At 41.3% G+C, this 14,583-nt stretch overlaps 1 protein-coding gene across 2 annotated transcripts in view; it reads right to left on the bottom strand.

Moving 5' to 3' along the window:
* cacna2d2a (calcium channel, voltage-dependent, alpha 2/delta subunit 2a) overlaps positions 1-14,583 on the bottom strand; it is a 171,639-nt gene that overhangs the window by 83,222 nt on the left and 73,834 nt on the right. For both annotated transcript variants that reach the window (XM_063473890.1, XM_063473889.1), the window contains exon 4: positions 2,153-2,212. In XM_063473890.1, coding sequence (XP_063329960.1) covers positions 2,153-2,212 — 60 coding nt within the window. The remainder of the gene's footprint in view (positions 1-2,152; positions 2,213-14,583) is intronic.

Below are 14,583 nucleotides of genomic sequence, written 5' to 3' on the forward strand. Positions count from 1 at the left end.
ACTGAAATGACTTGAGTCACCTTGGGATGACTCTGTTGCCAACACGGTAGCCGGGTGTCACAGAGCGATGGGCACCTGACCTTGAGAAATCAGCGGCAATCCAACACTTTAATGTCTATTTCACACACCATTTGATTCCAATGGATTTAAAACCCTGAACGACCATTTCAGCAGTTGTTACGATCAACATTTTGACATCCATAATGTCCAGCAGTCGGGGTGGTCAGGCATCGCCTCTGCAGTTAAACCGGGAAAATGCTTGAATGTGTGTGTGAGAGCGAGGCGGGGAGAGAAGAAGTGAGGTCTTCCCACTGCATGGGTAACAGCTGCGATGGCAGCCGCTATGAGGAACAAGCGTGTCATTGAGTTTCTATGATGTCACTCTTTGGCGAGGCAAGCAGATGGGCTGGGCCAGGTACAGAACCTACCGTTAATAAACACATACAAATGAATACCCACTCGCTGACAAACACAGCCACATTATGCATTTTCGACCCAGAGTAGAGAGCACGCGCACCCACGCACACGAATTCTACCAAAATGCACCGTCTCGCATGCATAAACACCTTTTCTCTTCATTTGACAGACTGCTCCACCCGCTAGTTTAAGATGCAACACATTTCTCCTAATATACCCAAAGAGCATGCAGCCCTAATCTAATTAGAGTGTCAGTCAGCAGAGTGTTCACCCAAAGAGAAATTAGGAGAGCACAAAATCTACAAACTGAGAGAAAAAAAAAATTCTTGCAGGGATGTGGCATATCTACCACCGCCACCACCTTTTTGTGATATTTTTTAATGGTTTCACAGTTGCCCCTGCTGAGATTCATTACCTGTTCTAATTATAAAGGCAAATGAAATCAGCTCAATACATTATTAATAGAGAAACACTATTAGGATTCATTTGCAGTATTTGCAACAATATGGTATATTCCAAATGTTTTCATAGCTGATTAAAGACACATACAGATAGGGAGGGAAAAAAAAGGTTTATGAATGTGATGGAAGTGCTGAAGGTTAGAGTGTGAATGTGACTGGTGACTGGACAGAAAGAAATGCGAAAAATGAAGGAGAAAAGGCGAAAGAGTGGAAACAGAGGGACAGAGAGAGGTGTTCTGGAGGGGGAGGGTTAGTTTGAAGAGAGTGCTGGCTTTTCCACACGAGGAGGTATTGATGCCATATTGGACGGAGCTACTTATGAACAGGTGTGTTGCGCTTGGTCCCTGTGACCCAGGCTTCACTTCCTGCATGGTTACACATCCCATTGAGGTGCATCAGATCCGGGCAGGGAGAGGCAGGCATCAACCCCACTCAGGTCTAAGATGAAGGGACATCCACACTGCAGCTCTGTCCCTTGGACCAGCAGGGTGAGACGGAGGAGTGCAGAACCAGCCCCACCCCAAGAGTACAGCTTTAGAGTGTAAGCAACCATGAATAAAAATGGACTTGCAGGGAAGTAGGCTTCATAATAATTATTCGTTTAAAATCAGTTAAAGCCTTTTCTCAAATATCCCCCAGGAGGCGTGGGGTTAAAAATCCATTTGTGAGAAGTGTACCATGACATCGAGCTTGTCTCCCTGGAGACAGAGGATGTGACAGTAGGGAGTGTGCATGCGTCGGGTGAGGCTATATATACATGCATATATGTGTGCATTGTGTGTGCAGGGCATTGGAATGTTTGCAAATTTGAGAGTCACTGGAGCACACCGGCTCAAAGACACACAAGCCAGAGTAATACCGTTTCTCCTTTTTTAGATTTCAAGAGCAGATGTCTAGTATTTTAAAAGGTCAGCTGCAGGAGAATGTAATGTTCAAGTTACTACGGCCCGCAAAACAAAAAGAGCAAAAGCTTTATATACCATAAAAATAACAACCCCAGAAGTAATTTTCAAGCAATTTTAAGTAAGCAATTTTAGGGTGTGTATGGATATAATGCTAAGGTCATAATGTGCATTACTGTTTTTTGAACTAATCACCACATTGTCTCTGTGATGCTGATCACATTGTCATCAAAGGGTTACCTTTAAAGGTGTTAAATTGAGGGGAAATTGGAAAGCAGATGACAGGAAGATAAACCAGTTTGCCTAGAAAAGAAAAAGGGAAAAAGGCAGAAGTCTTGGAAAGGAGGGAGAGGAGCGGGTGTCCTACTTTACCGTCACACCATCTTGCCAGACGTGTTCCTTCTGAAGCTGCTCTGCTTCTCTGGCCAGTTTCTACAAGGTAGCAAAAAGAGAAAAAAAAATAGCAGTGTCAGTATCAGAAGTCAATAGAAAATTGATTTGTTTGTGTGTGTGTGTGTGTGTGTGTGTGAGTGGGTGTGTTTCTGTGTGCCACGGACAAACAGACAGAATGGAAATGGTGACCTTGTTCCCTATAAAAGCTGATGATTACAACGGCAGCTGTCCTCCTTTAAGCACCGGTCTCACAGCACCAGGAGATGAGCATTCAATGTTTCCCCTACCACTGCCCTATATCCTCTCCAACTTACAAAAAATAAAATAAAATTTAAAAGACAAATTAAAAAATTTATTTTATTATTATTATTTTTATCTGCACTGAAATAACAATTACAAGCAAGAAAATATCCAAGTTTCATTGTCCCAGTCAACCTAAAAACAGTTTGTTCAGTTTGTTAATGCTTTGTTAATCTTAAACAGTGCACTCTCTGTATTACAGTGTAGAAAATATCACTTTGCACTTGTATCTTCAAATCCATGTCTGTCTAATTGACATACTGTATGTAGTCAAAACTTTAGGATTTAATATGTAAATAATATTCACACTTGTTGCCAAGAAGCACACCGAGAGTCCAAATCCCCACCAAGGCAACTCGCACTCTGGGGATAATTTACTTCTAAGGCAATAGTATTATATTTTGTATATATTCATTTCATTTTCTTTGTTCTTGTTAAATGTACTTTAAGACGTTCGTAGTGCAGTAAAAATGTATATATGACACATAGTTTTATTGCACAAACACTATGTAGGAGTGGGTAATAGGTACTGATTTGTAAATAACTGGACATGGTTTTTGAACACGTGCGAAATCTGAAAGGCTAAGGCTGTGCCATATCATATTGTCCACGTTAATACTGGATACATTTTTACCTGATATGAAAGCGTCACATTACAATAACAAACATATGCATATGTTCCATGGTGTGTACAACAACGAGACAAGCCCGGGCATGTCTGAGAGCAAGAGCCACTTGTCAGTCTCCAACGACAATTAGGTATCTAGTTCTGCAAACTTGCAACCCAAATGTAAACAAGTCAACCAAACATCACTTGTTGCACTCCATTCGACAGAAAGTTCAAATGGTAGATAGAAATTTCTTATGTGGTTACATGATGGAAAAGCAGAGCTTTAAGCAACTGGTTAAAAATCTCAACCCAAGATACATCCTAGTTATAAAATATTTTTCACTTTTATTATGTGACAATATTGTGCAGATCCTGAAGAGTTAGCTAATTGCTTTAGCTCTTGTCAAAGTGAAGTGCTACATAGTTATGTTATGCTTTCACTAAATATTTCCAGGGCAAACACAACTAAAGCTACTTTTGTGCGTATATTCCTTTCATGCTGTGTTACTGGATATACTTCTGAGTCACTGCTATTGCACTACAATGCTGCTGCTGGCTCCTTGTTTCAGTAGATTCACACTTTAAATTAGGAAGTGCGCCATCTATAACAGTAGCCCAAAGATAAGAAGAAGGATGGAAAAAGTCAAGATAACCTTAAACTAATCCCAGGTGAACCTTTGAGCCAAATTTGAAGAAAATCCCTCAAAGGGCTCAAAAGATGTTCATGAAAACAGGCAAACAGCCAGAAACCAGAACACCATGAAAAAACACAAAGATCATAGAAAATGGATGGATGATTTTTATTATAAAATTATTATTTTTATATAAGATGTTATTACATATTGCACAGGTAATAATAATCTTATACTGTAAGTGTATCCATTTATTTGAGAGCTGAAACACAATGTAAACAAATGTGACATAGTACCATACGATGTTTACAATAAGTACTGGTGCTGCAGTAGATCCACATCGCTCCAAACAAAGACTCATCTTGAATGGCTGTTTGTCAATAATATCCATATTTTTCCACGCATGCAGATAAGAGACGGACATTAACTTGAAAGGCAGTGTTTGCTATGATTCAAAATTGTTATCTTCAGCTGCAGTCAAGTTAAGAATGTATTATTTGATTTAGTCCATATTGACAACAGAAGTTTCTGTGCACCATGACTTTTATATTTAATGTGCACATTTCTTCAACACCAACGCGTATGCTTATCTTGTTAAACGTTCTAACACCCTGGCAGCACACACTTCTTCTTTTTACTGTTTTTTTCTCTCTCAATATGCACAAATACTCTCCATCAACACAGACAAGGGGCACCTTCGTGATAACGTCAAATATGAAACTTGATTTCTTTCCCCTCACGCAGCGAAAAAACAACAGCCAAATAGAAGAGTTGCTGAAAATCGTGTCATAAAACGTCAGTCAAAAGTCTTACTGAATATAAAGTGTTTAACTTGAGCTTCTGTTACTATTCTACTAACATACACGTAATATTATCATCTTAAACTGATATTTAGCACCACTGCCCGTGATGTTCTTTCATGTTCTAACATCATTTCCTATAATGTGGTACATCCCTGTAGAAGCTTCTCTAATAGGAAGTCGTCCAAGTGGCAAATACGCCTCCTACCCTACAGTGAATCTCACCCTCCTTCCCTCTTGTGCTTCAGTATCTAGGTTTCCCCAGCCCTCTAGGGGGCGATGTTATTTTCATCACAGAATAGTGTGATCAGCCACAAGTCCCAAGGCTCAAAAAATTACTAACCCTAATTTAGACCCCTGCTGCAAAGAGAGCTCATTCATTTGCGGAGCTACACCGAAGGACTCTGTCCCCTGCTATGAGAGCCTTTTTATCTACAAAAAACACCCAAGACATAAACTGTCATTATAGTAGAAGCTGTCCTATTTCTATTAAGTGCCCCGCCCACCCCATTTCTGCAGAAACAATACATCTCAATGCACGCACACAGGCTCTCTGTGTGGTCATGCGGGATGCTAGTAAAGATAATTGCTTCGCTCTAAGCATGTATACAATGTGATATCACTAGCATAATTTGTGGCGTGCGGTAGCAATAAATCTGGATCTTTAAAGCCACTTTTTTGCATTGTGATATTAAGCACCTGAATAAGCTTTTAATAATGATTTCATTCATTTCCTGTTGAGACAATAGAAAGCTAAAACAAAGAAATAAGGATCTAATTAGCTTATTGAAATTATTACCAGAGTCCATTATAAAAAGCAGTAATTGCATGGCTTTTGTTAAGGATGGTCAGCTTCGCTAAAGGGCAGCACCACAGCAATAATCTCATAGTGAAGCTATCAGCACTCCCATATTCAATTCGGGACAAACAGAGGAGCCAAACAAAAATTTCACTACACTGTGGCAGCTCAGGTTAGCCACATGATTTCAAACTCTGTCTCAACATATGGTACACATAAAGCTTTTCATTAATATGCAAATATTTGTGAAGATATAGTAGCAAGTTGCATTTTCTTAGCAGTTTTTTCTCAGTCCTCTCTTCTGATCTATGATCTTGCCATTCCCCTCAGGATTTAGTCTGTCAGTAAGAATCTCGACTTTGTTCCTTCAGAAAATCCATTTCCCACCCCTTGAGTGGCCAACACATCTTGTTTTCCCAGTTCTCTGTTTTCTCCAGCTGCCTTTCTACTGGTCTTCTTCCTTCCTCTCGTCCTGGTAGGCAAACATTTCTCTGGGATCCTATCGCTTCTCTCGCTGCTTAATGCAGTCCCCGCTCCAAAACAGCCATGTGTCTTCATGTGTCTTTCCTTCCTCTGTGCTGGCCCAGATGGATGGGCAACACAAACAGCCAATGAATCACAGTGAGAGATGTGGGAAGGAGGGGGGCAGGGATATATCATCTATGCTGGTGGCTGGAGCCCAAGCAGCTTAGAGTACTGGATGAGCATAGTGAGATCAGCGCAGTACAGCACAGATAAGCCCAGTACAGGCCCACACAACACAGAAACTCAGCTACACTACACTACAGCATGCAGGCACAAATACACCAGGACAGTCAACAACATGAGCGTGAAGCGCTAATGTTACCGCTATTGTAACCTTGACACAAAACACCTCACATGTTGGGTCATTTGTCACGCAGTCTTCGGGCAAGGTCAAGAACCATAAACACAACTCTGCGATGTGTAGTGGCGTTTGAAGTGCTTCTACCACTTCTGCAGACTTAAACAACACGCAATGGAATCTGTCACGTATGGGAACATTGTACGTAATAGCGCAGGTGACAGCGTAATTGTGCAAACAGCCAAAGAGCAGGCAGCAGCAGCTTGCCGATGTCGTAGAACGCTGCCGGCGAAGAGCCGCGGTCCCTCACTGTGAACTCACAGAGCAAGAAGACGGCGAGAGAAAGAGGGGAAAAAAAGTAACGAAAAGCTCAGCATGAGACGATTAGGATCTTTAATATTCATAACTGTTCAGTTTCCTCTCTTCCAGAGGGGAGCAGTTTAATCACTCAAAGTCATGTTATTTCTAAAGGAATGACAGCACACCAGGGACGGACAGCGTCATGCTGTGGTGAGCGCCAACTCGACACTGGGCCGCCAGTGTGACTGCCGTAGCCTGTTAGGCCTTTCCACTGAGCATTAACTTAAAGGGCACTCAACACATTGCCGCCTGTGTGATCTGGAGGGTCTTAAAAAACAGCCTCACAATGCGTGTGTTTGACCGTGAGGACACTTGAGAAAACACGACACGGACTGTACATGTGATTGCGGCTTTGAATAAGGTACTCGACACATTCTCAAATGACCCCTTTAGCTCGGTTTATGCGAACACTTAAGTCACCTTGGAGACCAAAAGACTGTGAAATGACTCTGCTGAGGTCACTTAACCTTCTCACTGCGACTAATACAGCGAGGGAAGACCCATGGTACATTTTTCAATGAGAGTTTTTTGAAATTACAGCTGGCTGCAGACATAAAGGTAAGCCAGGTTCTTTGAAAACAAACAAAAAAATTATTTCTAAATATAGAACAGTTTTCTCGAGTGTCCTTCCAGCAATGTTGAATTAAACATCAAACCACAGCATCTCTATAGTCCTCCCAGGTATCCTCTGACACATGCATGATAGAGACGAATTTCCAGCATTGGTAGATCTACCAAGAGACAGTTTGAAGGGCATGTCACAGTGCCATAAAATGTTGTTGTATTAGGAGATAAGTACGATATGATGATTAGAGTTTGAGTATAGACTGCTGTTTGTTATAGCTGCAGATAAAATACTTCTTGCATTCACAAGGTCACAGATGTGTCATGGCCCTAAGAGCTGCTCAGTGTGCTGTAGTAATGCAGGGAGACGTAATGTCATGCAGCAGTTAGTCCATTAGGGGGCAGCAGACTGAGCACCAGCAGTAGCAGCAGCAGCAGCAGCAGCAGCCAGTGGAGCCTGTCAGAGTGAGAGCAGTCTGCTTTAAGCTCTTCATTCTGTCTTCTCCACTCGGCCGGGATTAAGGCCAATCATAGAAATCACTGAGTCAGAACCGTCCCACAATAACAGATGGAGGGACTTTCCACTCCAGAATTTTAAAACATCACAGACAAACTCACTTTCACTCGGCCTCGCACCCTCGCCGCCACCATCCCCCACCGCCGCCACCATCTTTCATTCTCGCACCATCCTTTTATCTCTCCTCTCCGCTCGGCTGTTTTATCCTGCCATCATATGCTGTACTCCATTTCTCTCCATCTGTCTCAGTTTACTGCCCCCAAACTTTCTCCCTCCACTAAAGCCATATTAATTCCAACAACACACTCAAATCAACTGCAGAAGAGTTTAATTGACTTCACAGATTGGAGAATTTCCTCTGTGAAGTACTTTGAACTGGGAAAGAGCTGGAAAACTTATAACTTGTTTTGACTGCAACCCAGCCTTCTGACAGACTATCAAATTTCAAGATCGCCACGCAAAGTTCCTCCGAGGAGGACACTGATAGACGTTCCCCCTTTAGAGTTGCCAAACAATGTAAAAGTCCATAATGAGGTGCAATAATGACCCTTAATTCCAAGTCCCTGGTTGGTTAGCTACTGGCAGCTGGGTATTGTAGCCGTTATTAGCTAACTCTGACAGAGGATGTGCATGGATGGGTGGGAGACCCTGCCTTTGTTCTGTGATCCAAAGCACCCTGTGGCAGACCAGTTTGCAGAGGCTGTGTGTGTGTGTAGTGCTATTGTAGCATGTGCTGAGATAATCCCTGCCTTTGTTTCTCACCCCTAATCTTCCTCCACCACAACGGAAATGTTAACACTGTCTTTTGCTTTTCCCCACTCATGGCAGCGCATTCCCAGCTCCACTTCGCTGTTTCCACAGAGGCTGGATCTGGAAGATGTGAGATGTCACCTACCCACAGCAGCATCAGCTCACCAGCTTTTCAAAATCAAACACTCTTTTTTCTTTCTCTACACTCCACAGAGCCTCGCGGAAACACTACATTTCCAAAGACGATTGCCAGCATTGTGCTGAAGCTTCTGTGTAGTTCACTGAGACAAAAAAGGCAGCTGTCTTTACTCTGGAACAATAGCTGCTGCAAAGAGCTCCTGTAACCTCACAGTGGTTCTTCAGCGTTACGCCGAAGTGATCGACCTTGATCATAAACCCTTGTGTGCTAACAGATCTACTTCTAAGTTTATGATATGGATATAATCAAAATACGATTATGATAGAAGCAACATCACAGGAGCAAACGTGCTAATCTAATATATTACTGACTGCTGAAGTATCTCCATAAAAACAATTCTCGCGAAAAACTAATTCTCTTCTAATTGGGATGCTCTTTGTTTCATTTGAGATACACTCAAAATAATATGCATTTCACTCATTAAACCACAGTGCCTTTGAAGCTAAGTGGCAGGCTCATCATAGCACAGAATGAGGCCAAAGACCATTGTGCTACACATTATCATTCACTGGAGCTGCTACCACTGTAATTTCAATTAAACCTCCTATGGGATAAGTGCTACAAACAAGCTCTATGTAGATAAAACGCATGCTTTCAAAACTATGAATCCACACAAGTCACCGTGCACAAATGCAGCACATGTGCGTTACGGTAAAACAAGGTCACTGCAAGAACATGCCATAGAGATCTGCAGCCTTGAATGCTCACAGGTAGCCATGATTCCTACATGCAGAGGCCAGCAGGGGGCTCAGGGTGAGCGTGCAGACTGAGCAGTGTGTTGATGGGGCCAGGATCAGCTCAGTGACATGCGAGTGTCTGGCTTGTTGGGCTCACTGTCTATTGTTTGACAGATAGTCGCAGACATGCCCAGCCTTTCCTGCTGTTACTGGCATCAACCAGACACAGGAGCAGAGTGGGAGAGAAAGGGAGGAAGTAACATTTCAGAAAAAAGGTTCTCTAGCAGCTCATAAAGCACCGACCTTGCGGGTGTCTTAGACGAAGAAAGCTGCATACTTGTTGTCATGTAAAAAAAGTGATGAATAAAATCCATAAGTCAAAAAGAAGAAGCCCATTGACGTTCCACAAGAGAAAAAGTGAGCACATCACTTCCCTTTTACATGGCACATCCGTTAACATGTTCATGGGGCTTCATAGACGACCCACATGTTGCGTCCACCTCTTCCTGTGTAGGTGGAGTGGGTGGGAACAGCATCATCAAACATGTCTTCAGAGGTTAGAGAGACATAAGCATGCAGCATCACAAACAACAACAGAACAAGACAGAGAGCTTATGTCTGTACTCCGCCGCTGTTCTATATTTCAGCAATCTGTTATTTGTGTCGCATCATGACAAAAACCCCAATCATTGCCAAAACACACACACACACATTATGTAAAAACACACACGCAAACATTCAAAATGAGCACGAAAACAGCGGCAGCTGACATCTTGAATGGAAGACAAGCATGACTGTACATGCACACACTAAGGCGCACTTTTAATCACCACTGGTCACGCGGCGCACTGACACAGACTCCACCGAGATGTATGTTCATACTGTACACTTGCAATCAGACCAAAAGAGCCCTCATTAATCAACAGGCAATCAGTTATACAAGCATTTGTATGCTGTGTGTCCCTTCTCTGGCAGACATACGCTGAGTGCTGGGCTTGGATGGAAATACAGTTGGACAGAGTCAGATGTGTGCTGCTGAAACAAATGAGACAATGTAGACCATTTAATGGGATGGAGACAAGCAAACAACCAAAGCTTGAAATTGTGCAGAAACATGCAATAGCAGTGGTGGGGGGGGGGGGGGGGTCTGACGTCACTAGACTCTCAGTTAATAAGCATCAAAATCTGTTTTGTGAAATACTAAAGCTACATATGTTTTGATCACTGTGCTGTGGACTATTTGAAAATAATTACAGAATAAATCAGATATTTGGACTTGTTTGGGCGTGCGATGCTTCATTGGCACATCTGACCTGGGTGGGTGAATCAGCATTAAGTTTGCATGAACATAATGTTGATTCAGTTGCCATATAATTACTGTTATTTTGTCCTCGTTTGCTGATAGAGCAAGCAAAACAGTTCCCACACATAGTTGTAGTTTTTTGCTTGTTTTGATCAGATTGTAGTTTTCTGGTTAATACGACTAAATAACCCTCGAAAGATTTTAGCAGTCATGCACAACGTGTATCTTACCCATTAACTAACAGATGATTCTCTAGTTATTATGTATGGGCTCCAATCAGTTTAAGCCCGATCGATGTAGGATCTTTAAGGTCGATACCGATATTTGGTAAAATCTGATATCACAGCCAAAATTTTTGTTCCTTTCAGACACGTGAAAGATAAAATAATAAAATGAATTTTTTTTAATGTGTGTTTCATAGGACTCCTTACTAAAATAATATGAGAGGACAGTTTAAAAAATAATCTTGTTTTATTGTTATCATCATCCAATTAGCCCTACTGTTGAACATTGCTGAGTGGCCTCTGGTGGACAAACTGTGTAACAGCAACACTCGCGACATGGCTAAAGGCAGTTTCTCATGCCTCCTTCTTAGTTTTTAAAATGTTCATTTATCTGCCAATATAAACAAAGACACCAGTATACTGTATTGCCAAATAGCTAATATATCGGGAGGATGTCACTGTCCTATCGCCCCCATGCATCCCAGGAATCATTGGACTGACCATAAAGCCATTCTCTAGCTCTTATTCTTAAATGAAAACTAATATCTAACATCATCACCTGATATAGTTAATGTCTGGAGGTTAGGATTGCATCAAAATTGAATCCAATGTCTACAATATACTTTTTTATGTTATATTTAAATATATTGATGCAGAGATGAAAAAAATAAGGACGGGGGAAAAGAAAGAACAACAAGAGGAGGAAAGGCTCTTTTTATGTTTTTGCTCAGAGCCATACCAATATAATCTCAGCTCATCAGCTTAGCTTGGCTCGTCTCACCTCACCTTTCCACAGCGATGTCTGCAGTTCAAGGGCAAACTGTATATTTTTTCTGTCTATTTTTGCCCTTTACTTCAATCAGCCTCCCTCTTACTTGAAGATTACTGATAGTTTAATGAAAGGAGTTATACTGCGGGAGCTTATAAGGGCAGTTCTAATTCAACTAAAAGGCCATGATGCGTTTCCTAAAAGCTATTTTATGTCTTGCAGATTTACTTTGCTCCCTCCCTTTCGTCTTTACGGCTACAAAGGGAAAGTGTATGCTTCCTGACAAAACCACTGTCAGAGTGCAAGAAAGCTCAATGACAGCAGTTGGTGTTTGACAAAGTATATCACTGACAGCGCACGGCCAGTCAGTTGTTGAGGATTTACACATGTGAACACATGAATACAAACCTTCAGTCATATTTATCCATGCACACACACACGCACGCACGCACGTGGACACACACACGCGCACGCGTGCACGCGGACAAGCGCACGCGCACATACCCTATCCAGTATTCCAGCAGACATAAGAGAGGAAAAACATGCAGACACGGCTGTCTCTCAAAGCAATTACAGCAGACTGAAACCAAATTAAATTTGAAGCCTAGAGCAACACCAGCGACTGAATGTCTATGACAGATATGACAGGGGAGGAAAGGGAGTGCTGCGGGACCAAAGGGTGGAAGACATGATGAAGAGAACGCCAGGTGTGGGTCAGAGAGGAAGAGAAAGCTACTTGGATAGAAGAGCAAATAGACAGAAGTGGGGCAGAGAGCTGGTCCCATGCAGAGAGCATTGCGAATGAACTCAACCGAGATTTAAAGGACGGTTCAGATGGTTTAGAACGCGTTAGCTCAAGTTCACTGCAGATACGTTCGAAAGCACGCCGTATGTTGTTGGACTGATTTGGCATCGTCTGCATAATAATTTCAGGAATTAACCTGGAGCTTTGCTTAAAACAGTAAATGTTTACTATAAAATTTCACATTTGCAGCTGCTGAGCAACAGTTTTTATCCAGTATATAAAATTTTGTCAATGACATACTGCAACTGTGACAGCACTCTCCACCAAATAAAGTGTAGAGACCCAAATTGTATCATTTAACCGACAATATTATCCATATGAGTAGCTTTCCTTACTCTAATAAAAGTAATGGGAAAAAGAAAAGCTTCTAAAAGTTGGGAACTCAGTCTGAAACCATATGGTATACTTTGGGACAAAGTATTGCAATTAATTGAGTAAAACATGCAAAACTACTACAGTTCACAAGACTTTGCCAATGGAATTCCTGCTAAACGTAGTATATTTTACAACTTACCAAGTAATTATTTATTCAAATAATTAGTTGAGAAGGCAACAAAAACTACAACACTATGGAAATGCTGAAATGAAAATGTTCTTTCATTGAATAATAAAAGCACTTCTTTAAAAAAAAAAAACTGCTTTAACGCTGGAAACTGATGCCACGCAAGTAGAATTATACTATCTGTAGACCACTTAGCAATCACAAACATGCGCTCGTTACAGGCATACAGATTAGCTCAGTTTCCAGTTCTCCACGAGATATCATTTCACCATTTTCATTATTCTAGTCCAAGAAATGACAGGATTAGTTGTGGCGGCTTTTAAACATCTGATGTTATCTCGCTCTCCTGGGTGAACAATTAATCCCCCCTTATTTCCCTTCTTCTCATCACCCTCTCTCTCGCTCCCCATCCAGGCCTTAACTTGCCTTCTTTTCTCTGTTTTTTCTTTTCTTTTTTTACTAGAGAGAAATAGAGCTAAGTGGCCTGATGTTTGAGCTGTGTAAGTGGACACAAAATTAAGTTTCTATAATCACTAGTCAGTGGCCTACAATTGGACACTTCACTCGTATTTATGCCCTTGGGGTCACTCCATCATCGTCTTTTTGCTTCTTAAGGTGTGATTTGTTTAAAGAGCAAAAACAATACTACATGGATTCATAATCAGGTTTACTACAAGTAAAACTATGAAATGACTTTAACTGTCAATGTGCCTTCTGACTAACACATAAATGATACTGTCATCCTTGTGTGGAGAATAAGAATAAGCTCGCAGGTTTTCGTATGATAATGTCAAATACCATCTGGCTAACTATGTAAATGTTTGATCAGTCTGCTGTGGCTTGTCCTCATGCAGTTCATGCTCCTCAGCCACTGAGACATGATGTGTTGAATATTTAACCAAGCAGCGATGCTCAGAATTCAGCTGAGACTAACATATGCAAGATCTATATGAGGCAATTTGTAGAAGCAGACAGAACAAACAGAAAACTAAAGACGTAATTATTAAAAGGTTTGAAAACGTGTGTCTGTGACTATGTGCTGGGAGGTCCATTGTGACACAGTATGCAACAATATAGCTCAATTCTTTTTTCCCCCCGATTTTAAATTCTCTCTCAAAGAATCCCAAAGCTTTCTTTTCATTGCAGTGTGATGTGGATAGACTGAGAGTGCTTCTCTCTGAGCTGCTGATGCACTAGGGTGACTGGTATTGTGGGGTTTTTTTCTTCTTCTTTTTTTGTGAAAATTAATCTGGACTTCAAAGTGTCATCAAAGAACCAGCTGAACTTAATTATACCATATGCACAGTATATTCTAGAATCCAATATGGCACCATTTCCTGTTTTATTCTGAATGAAATTACAAAATAAATGTAAACTGAAATACTGCTTTTCCTGGGTAAGTTACAGTGTGTACAATGCAAAGCTTACATATGATGTGGCATTGTAACTAAGTACCACTGCAAAGAAACCCCTCTGAATAACCTTTGTGCATATAAGTTGTCTAGCTGTGGCATATAGAAAAATAAAAGTACAACTGCTGGGTGCAAATAGTGCTCACAGCGTTTCAGGAGTCCTGCCATCACACACTGAGCCTGCAAATGTTGTAATTTAAAACCTTGCTGACTCATGAATGCTCTGGTGCCAAGCACACTAGATAACAGAATAAACACGTAAATAAGACATCTTTGTGGGTTTTGGAGAGCTGATTTTTCACTTTTCCTATATAAGATGGCATTTTGCCCATAACCTGGGTTTGATAAAGAGCAAATTATCCCC

This window comes from Pelmatolapia mariae, linkage group LG5 (genome assembly GCF_036321145.2).
Source record: "Pelmatolapia mariae isolate MD_Pm_ZW linkage group LG5, Pm_UMD_F_2, whole genome shotgun sequence".
Lineage (NCBI taxonomy): Eukaryota > Metazoa > Chordata > Actinopteri > Cichliformes > Cichlidae > Pelmatolapia > Pelmatolapia mariae.